Genomic DNA, 10,129 nt, shown 5'->3' with positions numbered 1-10,129 from the left:
TCTGTCATTGAAGTTGTTGCCATTTCTGAAAAGGGAGAGTGACCAAATACTAGTGCTCTATTTATTGCCTAAACGTTTAAGGCATCTATTTAAAAGGTGTGTTGACCCTTTACCCTGGGTTACTAAAATTTACAAGTAACTGATGCTACTAAATACATTATAAGTTTACCTAATAAAGTGGGATTGTTATAACCGAAGACACTTCCCTTATGTGACTGAAAATATTTTTCAAAAGATTAATAATGTTACCCCCTCTGTCCAATATCCTTGCCACCTTTTACTTCTCAAAATTGAAACTGCATGAACTTTGACCAACATTAGTCTAATAGCGATAAGTAGTTTTAGACAATGGGAGTAACAAATTGTATAGCGTTTTCTCTCATTGGTATAGCTTTGAAAAATCCATCTTCTTTCATTAGAACCAAATTAGAACAGTGGTTTATTTGTTTTAAACTAAGAACCGATCATAGAATTTTGATGTTTTTACTCAGCTAGCTATATACAAAATTGTATTGAGTGCAAAAATGAAAGTGAGTTAAGTGAGTGAATATGGTACCACATCGGCTGAGGCAAAGGGAGACAACGAGGTGGAGTAATATAAAACAAAAGGAGGGACCAGCTTTATACATGTTTATCTAGACGGGGTCAATGAGTGATCATTAAGGTCGATGGCCTAGGTTGATGACCTCCATTGCACACTTTGGTGGGGGCGCATGCCTAAAGTCAGCCCAAGTTGCTGAGCCTACGTCATAAATCTTTGGGCCTACTAATTCGACTTATATATGGCCTCGGTTCCTTAATTTGGGCCTCATCTATAAGTTTGTGACATGTTAAAAGATTGAATGACGTTAAAATTGTTTTATTACTAAGAGTTTCTATGTGTAACCAATCTATCATATGTAGTGACACTTAAAATGAGATATCAAATAGCGTCCCTTGTAAAATTGAAAGTGACACATTTAATTGTAAATAAATGTGAAATGCATTAGTCTAAAATGGAAAATTAGACTGCTCAAAAAAAAGAATCAAAAGAGAATTTACTGTAACTCGATTGATGAAAATAAAATCTATTTTAACCCTATTGATATCTACTTTTACTTAGATTGATATAAAAGAAAATCTACTTCAATTCGATTGATCTTATCTTCTATCGATGTATCTTTAGGCACAATCATTTTCAATTCGATTATCAAAAGAAGGATTTACTTTTAACTCGATTGATTAAAAAAAATCTACTTCAACTCGATTGATCAAAAAACGGATCTACTTTAACTATTAATTAAAGAAAAATCTACTTTAATTCATTGATCAAAAGAAAAATTTACTTCAATCGATATGTCTTTAGAGACGACCATACATAAAATAAAAATTACACTTAAAAATGTGGAAAAGCAAAAGAAGGGAATTCGGCCATATTAAAATTACCTTATGAAAAAATTCGTTTGATATCTAAAAGTTGCTCAGCAACAGCCGGGCAAGCGAGAAATGTTGAGGTATAGTCGGATCTAAGCGTTGGTCACATGGCAGCGGTGAAGGGAGAACCCTATTGGTAGAAAATAAACCACAATCCCTTTAGGTTTATCCTATATTAGAAAGAAGAACTAGAGAAAAAAACAACATATATAGTGGTGATTTGAGTCTTCATCGCCGTAATAATTTTAAAAAAAATCAACATTAATTATTTATTTTAAAATATCTTAATAAAGTTGAGTAAGTTGGTCATTATATTTGAAATGCCTACTTTAATGTTACGTGTTAAATAATGTGACACATTAAAAAAGAGTCAATATAATTATACGATGTGTCAAAATAACATAACACGTCTATTTAAATCAAACGTTAATAAATCAATTAAAAATTATCATATCAGTTCAATCTAATTAGTCAAAAGAAAAAAACTATTCTCATAACAACTCTTCCTTCTTATATATAACTATAAACATAAATTCATCACACCACATAATAGATACTCCTGCTAAAATTTCTTACAAGAAACCAAAAAAGCAAATAAAAATTCGTATCAACACCATAGATTCAAGATCAATCTCAGAACAATTCTTTTCGTTTATATTCTTAAGTATTAAAATTGTACGCCAAATCAATCATATAACATGATTTTTTTATTATATTATTTGTCCAACAATAATCCTCCACAGTTGATTTGACACAATGATTAAAATTTAAGAAGCAGTAAATGATAATTGTAATTTTATCAAATAACCCTTATTAAATTTAAGTCATTTAAATATTAAAAAATAAATAATGTTTAATAATAAGGATAAAATAAATATAACATGATAAATTATTCATTAGTCTTATAAACTAGACAAATATTATTAGACATCTTAAAATAGTACGATAGACAAGTAAATATAGACGGAGGGAGTACTTTTAACTCTTGTTAATTTAATTACTACTAATGTATTTTAACTAACTACTAGTAAAATTTAACACGATTATAATATCTAGTCCCCCTACACTTCGCGGGCATCTTCGAAACTTTGAACTTTGTGGAAAGCGAAAGCACTGCAAACACTACACTGAGAAGAGGAGGGAAAAAAATGTGGGAAGAAGAAGCAAAGGGTATAAGAAGGGACGAAGAAGAAGCGCTGTTGGATCTGATTGAGCAACGTACTAAGAATGTTGAAAAAATTGGAAGAGCAATCGCTTATTATACTTGCGAGGTTTATCTTCTTTCAGACCCTAATCAAGTTTTTTTTTAATGATTTAATGTCATGTTTTTTCGATTTTAGTAATGGGTGGAAGTTTAAAGCTTTAAAGTTTCTTACTTGGCGGAGTATGTAGAGAAGGGACTGCTTTGTTTGTTCCATTTTTATATTTTTTGGATTTCCCCTCTTTTTGTTTTTGCTTGAATGATGAACTTTACTGTTTTGTCTGTGGGTATGTTTAAAGGTTAATTCTTGATAATTTGGTGGTGAAGTCTTAGTTTAAATGGAAAGAACCAGAGTTTTAGTTTATGGGTCATTTTGGTTACTGGGTTTTGACATATTAAACACAAATAGTGGTTTTGAGCCAAAGTTATTGTTTTCTACCGAACCCCTAAAAGGGTTTTTAATCTCCAAAATCAATGTTTCATCTCACAAACCTTCAAATTTCTGTTGCTATGAGGTTTTTTAGAATAGTGAACTTCAATGTGTCTGTGTTATTGGGGGCTTTCAGTTGTGTGGAGTGTGGTGTGTATATGTATGTACATGTACAGGAAGTGTCTACCCTACTATACCGTTCTTGATAAGCCCTTGATTAAGGGTGTGTTCAGTACAAAGGGAAATATTTCATTTGTATGTAATCTAGACAAATGCAATGTGAGGTGGGGGTTAGGGGTTAAGGGTGGTGAGGATGGGGCTACGGGGTGGGGTAAAGATGAGGTGTGTTGGAGGGTGGGGAGGACACAACTAATGTCGAATGCCACATGTGGAACTTGTTTTCCCTACATAAGAAGGGTATAAGAAGGGATGAAGAAGAAGCGGTGGTGGATCTCATTCAGCAACGTAGTAAGAATGTCGAAAAAAATTGGGAGAGCAATTGCTTATTATACTTGCAAGGTTTATCTTCTTTGGGACCCTAATCAAGTTTTTTGTTAATGATTTAATGTCCTTTTTCAGTTTTAATAATGGGTGAAAGTTTAAAGCTTTAAAGATCCTTACTTGGTGGGGTATGGAGAGAGGGGACCGCTTTTTTTGCCTCATTTTTTTTTTAAATTTCCCCTCTTTTTGTTTTTGCTTGAATGATGAACTTCACTCTTTTGTATGCGGGTATATTTAAAGGATGATTCTTGAGAATTTGGTGTTAAAGTCTTAGTTTAAATGGAAAGAACCTGAATTTTAGTTTATGAGTCATTTTGGTTACTAGGTTTTGACATATTAAATGAATTTTTTTAAGACAAATAGAGGGTAGGAGCCAAAGCTATTGGTTTCTATCAAACCCCAAGGATGGTTTCAATCTCCAAAATCAATGCTTTATCCCACAAGCCTTCAAATTTCTGTTTCTTTGAGGTTTTTTAGTTTTATCATGGATTTTTTACTGTCTAAAGTTTATATTGTTGTCCAAGATTCTGTATTTTGTGTTTATGTCTGATGGAGTGAGGAGATTATAGTTTCTCTATTTGGTGATCATCCTATTAGGAGTTGTTATAATCCTGGAAAATTGTAATGTGCCCCTGGAGAAAAAAAGATTCAATTTTTCTTTTGATGAAGGAAAAAAGAATCAATTTTTCTATTGTGGGGGTTTGCTTGAATTTTGATATATTTTTATCATGGATAATTTATTGTCTTAAGTTCATATTTTTATCCAAGATTCTATTTTTGGTGATCATGTCTTGTTGTTAATTACTTACTATTTTCTTTCTATGATGGAGTGAGGATGTTTAAGTTTCTTTATTTTGGTGATCATCCTCTTAGGAGTTGTTGCAATACTGGAAAAAAAAATTCAGTTTTTTTTTTATGAAAGGAAACAAGAATCAATTTTTCTATTGTGGGGGTTTGCTTGAATTTTGATATATTTTATCATGGATAATTTATTGTCTTAAGTTCTATATTTTTATCCAAGATTCTATTTTGGTGATCATCCTCTTAGGAGTTGTTGCAATACTGGAAAAAAAAATTCAGTTTTTTTTTTATGAAAGGAAACAAGAATCAATTTTTCTATTGTGGGGTTGTCTACCTTACTATACCATTCTGATAAGCCCTTGGATTTAGGGTGTGTTTGGTACGAAGGGAAATGTTTTCTTGGAAAATAAGTGGGTTTATTACTTATTTTCTTGCGTTCTCACGAGGGGATATCTGTTGAATGTAGGCTTTTACCTGGCAGATGATTCATATCTAATTTAATATATAATTGGAATAGTGTGGGTTCTTTCTCTTACTTTGGGACCATAACTAATATTTCAATCCCCCCTCCCCCCCATTGGAATGAGTTACAGCTTGAACAAAAAGAGAAGAACTTAGAGGAGGCACAACAGCAACTTGCTCGCCTCCGGGCCCAGGCCATTGTGGCAACATCCACAAGCTATCATGGGAATGACTTGAATCTAGTGAAAGTCGAAAGACGATCCATGAGTCCTATCCAGATAAGTGATGATTCTTCTGAAAGCCTCTCTGAGTGTGAACCTCAACCTGACAAAGACAACACTGTGCCACTTCAGAAATCTTCAACACTTGATAAAAAATTAGCAAGACCTTTTCAGAAAAACAATGATGATTCCGGAAAGCCTCCCCGAGCAAAACCACTACTTATCATTCCAGACATGAAACCAAAGGGTTCTCTGCATTTGAAGATGGAAGAATCTAGTCCCACCCCATGTTTTTCTGACTCTTGTGCTGGAGGCTCAGTTTTTTCTTTTCGTAACACTCGTATCGTAAGGTCAAAAGCAGATAAGAGCGTAAAAACCCCTCCTGACACCGGAGCTGCTGATATTGAACATAAAGGAACAAAACGGAAGTCTGGTAATACTATATTTGTTACATCTGATCTATTGATACTAGCATGTTCTAACATGCACTCTGACATACTATGCAAATGCTTTTTCATATAAAATTACCATCTGACGAGCTTGTTTGTCATCTTCGCTTTGTGAATATAGAACAAATAGAGCATAAAGAGCTGATTCCATTGATAGGTAGATCCTCTTCAGCAAGCAAGCTACAATGCCAAACAACCAGTGTCATACCTAGTCAACACACGCGAAAGCTGAGAAATATTGTCTTGTGCCCTACTAATGATCAACTTTTTGCGAGCAGGTAGATTAGAAGTTTATCCACTCTTTGTAGATGACAATTGTGATTGTGGATGCATTTTGTTTATTGCTTCTAGATCTTTAATGAATTATGGATGGACCAACTGTAGAGCAGAGCTTGTCCCTTCTCTCTCTCTCTCTCTTTTATATATATATATGTATAGAACAGCCTGTTAGTGTTTCTCATACAATTTTCAACTTTCAGTCTCACTCAGAGTTCCTTAACATGCAGTGCGCTGGATGGGGTTGTCAACTTGTGGCAGGTGCAGGACAGGGGGTATGCCAAATTTCTAACATCCAATTACTAGAGCTGCATCTGTATCTTTTTCTGCCACTTAATAAGCAATAGCTTTAAAAATGTTAATTTGTCTTCCCTTTGCATCACTAAATACTTCTATTTTGATGCTGCGTCGCTTTGATATTCAGGTCAAGTGCCAATCTTCTCAGTAGCACTGATTGCTTTACCCACAAGTGTAAAAGATGGCCAGAAGACGTAGCCTGGCATCCAGAAGGAAGCAGCCTTTTTTCTGTGTACCGCGCTGATGAGGGGGATTCACAAATTTCAATATTGAATCTTAACAAGAGAAAAGAGGTATTTCTAGGAAATTATGAAGTTATATGGCAATTATCATCACTGTAAAATCTGCATGATTGAAAAAGCCTGTGTGCATGGGCATGACATATGATAAAATCCTGTTTCACTTCTAATCTTAATCTATATGCATAGGGTGGTGTATGAGAATGTATTTTCTAATGGTTTAATAGATGAAAGGATAAAAAAAAGACTCAGAACAAAAATTTCGTTGAGTGAGAGCTTGTAGGATAAACAAAAAATTTGTTTATGGTTTTTGGAAATTTTCATCTCCTCTGTGTGTATGAGGGTACTGGCCTAATTTGTGGTATTCACTTTACTGTTCTACATCAAAAATTGAGGACCCTCGTACTTTCCTCCCTCATTAACGTAATTTCTTTATCTAGAGGCACCAACACATAGAGAGAGATGGAGGGGGGTGAGGGGAGGGGGGAGCATTGTTTTGTTGCTCGTCACTTATGATGTTCTTGGTTATGTAATCTATGCTAATTGGGGCTAGTTTTCTTTTGCTGATTGATGATTATTCATTCACCTGTGATTAATAAGGCCAACAACATAGAATAACTACCTAATCTCCTTCTTATGTCCAAACCCATAATTTGATTTTATTTTCACTACTAACTATAAAATCCTTGGGCTACACTTGTTAGCTGTTTTTGTTTCTCTGCTACACTCTATAATATTGATTATTGAATGCTCAATGAGTGTGTACAGCTCTTAAAACATTTTTAGATGCTCACTTTATAATATTTCATGGAATCTCATAAAGTGAAATAAAAGAAATTCGGAAGGAGATAATTGGCTAAAGAGTTGGAGAGTGGTGTCAGTGCAGTATTAGTTCTTTTTTCCAGGTTGACTGACCAGTTTTGCCTTAAGGACGAGGTTTATTGTAGTAGAAACATGCGTAAATCATGATTTAAAATCTTAGGAAAGACTGGAGATTGCTGTAAGGTTCAGGGATCTATGTCTTTCTCTATTGCACAATTTTGCTTCAAAAAGAAACAATATTTAAAATTACAGAGGCAGCAGCATGTTTGATTTTTAGACCTTAGTTAAAAAGAAAACATCCAAGAGGGGTGTAATATGTCCTCTGTCAAGTATACAAGTACATAGAAAAACTCTGAGATCTCTTCCCTCTACTGAAGATAAAATACCATGGGAACCCTTCAGGTAAGACCGATACTTATATGCTGCTCCTCCAGCCTAAACTCTATGAACTATAGGTGCATTGTTTTTCTTGTCTTTGTCATTCTCACAATTACATACTTTCGAGCCTTACACTTGGTTATGTCACGTTTGATTGTATCTCTTGCATACTCTATGTCAAAAGACTTTTAGATTTTATCTGTCCTCTGTTCTCATATCCTGGTGTATTAACAGAATATGCAAGTGAATTTCTTGGAGGATAAGCCCCATGTCAAAGGGATCATTAACAACATAGAGTTCATGCCATGGAAGGAGGGCTGTTTTGTTACTGGTGGTTGTGATCATGCCGTTATCTTGTGGACCAATAAAGATGGAGAACATTCATGGAAGCCTAAAGAGTTGCATAGCCAGCATTCTTCTGCTGTAATGGGAGTTGCCGGTTTGCAGCATAAGAAAGTCGTGATGTCTGCTGGTGCCGATAAGCGTATATTTGGATTTGATTTACCAGCTCAGAGAATTGGTTACAAGCACCAAGTAGAAAGTAAATGCATGAGTGTTCTTCCTAATCCATGTGACTTGAATCTATTTATGATTCAGACAGGGTAAGTTACCATCATGGTCATTGTATGAACATGTTCATTATGTGCATATTATATTCTTTATTTCCATTATGTGCATGTTTCATTATGTAGATATTTCTTTTACATAGTAATGGGTTTTCTTGCTATTTCCCATTCACTTGTCCTCCAAAGCACACAATGTGTTGTATTTTTGCGCATGTGCAATGTCAGATATGATAGGGAATTGCACAACTTGTAACTTTATTCTATAGCACTGGCTTAGTGCAAGGTTACCATCTACATTTTTTTGTGTGTACTGGTTCTTTTAAGAAAAAGATGATAAACTAGACCTAAAATCACGTGGGAGAAATTTGTCAGAAAAGAGCTACAGTCTCTCAGACTCCACAGGAACTTAGCTAAGGATATAAACGATGGAAGTGAAAGATCCTCTGATCAGGGATATTAACTAGTTGGGATTAAAGTTTAGTTTTATTGGTACACTTACGTTTGGGCTGGTGTTTGGCAAGAATCTTTAGTTTGTTTAAATATTATTTGCTAGTAGAAAATGTAAAGAACCTTTTATATTGAAAATGTAGATAGCACTAATTTCTCTTTACAAATTATGCCATTAACAGAACGGGTACAAAATGAGTGAAATGGATATTGAGGATTCACATAGAAAACCTCAAATAGTGTATGGGATTGAGGCTTAGTTGTCGTAGTGTAAAGCCTGTTTTATTCTTTGAACAATTTTCTCATTATGTTACAAGTCTGATTTGAATTATTATCTTAAAAGCATATATAATTTGATCATGAAAATTTAAATAAGCTGATAGATTATCATTTTGCTTTCTCTAATCCACTGCAGGACCTTAGAGAAGCAGCTTCGCTTGTTTGACTTTAGGTCAAGGGAAGCAGAGACCCATTCCTTCGGGTGGAAACAAGAAAGCAGTGACTCACACTCGGCTCTTATAAATCAGGCTTGGTCACCTGATGGTTTGTACATTACATCTGGCTCAGTTGATCCTGCCATTCACATATTTGATATACGGTACAATTCTCACGAACCTTGCCTGTCCATTAGAGCTCATAATAGGCAAGTCTTCAAAGCTGTTTGGCACCATGCCCTCCCAGTCCTCATTTCTATATCATCTGACTTGAACATTGGATTTCATAAAATCGTTTGAGGTGCTTAAAAAGGTGTTTCCCTTTCCATTTTAGCACTCATTGTTCCCATTCATTTTTGGAAGTTATCACCGGAAAGAAATATTGAGGTCTTAGACCAAAGAAATTCACCGCGTGGACTCTGATACTGCAGGTGATTTAAAAAGAAATGTTAAGCAGTGTCATCTTTTCTTGTGCCTTACTCCGTATTCAGGCTGTTAAACGTGCTGTGTTTGAATGAATGCAGAAGCTGTGGAAAAAGGCTCTGTACCATTCAGAAACATTTTACCTCCTTTTTTAACTCATAGGTATGTCAGTTAGTTGACTGCTGTAGGCACCACCAAGGGAAACCAGACACTAAATAGAGTTGTTATTACCGTCTAGTCTTTGTGAATTAAGTTACCTGATATCTGTGGTAGCATGGAAAAGATGTTGTCCAGGACACAACCTTTATCCAAAAGTGTGTATTCTTCCAGAGAAAATTAGGATGACATTCGTCTTATTAGGTCAGATTCACATCTTATCTAACTATATCTGCTCCACTATGACCAGTAACGCCCATCTCTAGTGGTTTACCTGTTCGCTGACCAGAAACTAGACCTTTTTTTAAAAGAAAAATGGGGGTAGAGGAAGGGCAAATTTGCCCGGGTGGGGGGTGTATGATTACAATTGAACCCTCACTAACAAGGTGAAAGTTTAGGTAAAATTAATTGAGTTACTAAGATTTCCTTTGAAACTGAGCTTTGATATATCATATATCAAACTCAGAGATTTTAAATGTGTGGATCAGTTTTACATTTAATAATAATATTATGAGAAGGATGAAACATATTTTTTAGTATGTCAGTGCATAGATGAAATGAATGATGTATACACAAACTTAATAATAGATGCGTATTTACACAGATTTTATCA

The 10,129-nt window shown here is 34.7% G+C and overlaps 1 protein-coding gene across 2 annotated transcripts; it reads left to right on the top strand.

Moving 5' to 3' along the window:
* Positions 1 to 2,436: 2,436 nt before the first annotated feature.
* Positions 2,437 to 9,404, top strand: LOC102579586 (uncharacterized). 2 transcript variants are annotated; one of them, XM_015306199.1, is made up of 7 exons: positions 2,437 to 2,684; positions 4,940 to 5,462; positions 5,600 to 5,756; positions 5,958 to 6,029; positions 6,179 to 6,344; positions 7,725 to 8,092; positions 8,919 to 9,404. In XM_015306199.1, exons 1-7 carry the CDS (start codon positions 2,562 to 2,564, stop codon positions 9,235 to 9,237), a joined length of 1,728 nt encoding a protein of 575 aa, XP_015161685.1. In that variant the 5' UTR covers positions 2,437 to 2,561; the 3' UTR covers positions 9,238 to 9,404. The 2 variants fall into 2 exon arrangements, with proteins under 2 accessions (XP_015161685.1, XP_006341474.1); XM_006341412.2 differs by having other exon boundaries at positions 2,440 to 2,684; positions 5,985 to 6,029.
* Positions 9,405 to 10,129: the final 725 nt, after the last annotated feature.

This window comes from Solanum tuberosum, unplaced genomic scaffold (genome assembly GCF_000226075.1).
Source record: "Solanum tuberosum cultivar DM 1-3 516 R44 unplaced genomic scaffold, SolTub_3.0 scf00026, whole genome shotgun sequence".
NCBI lineage: Eukaryota > Viridiplantae > Streptophyta > Magnoliopsida > Solanales > Solanaceae > Solanum > Solanum tuberosum.
Note: the sequence above shows the minus strand (reverse complement) of the source record. Positions and strands in the feature narration are given on the sequence as shown.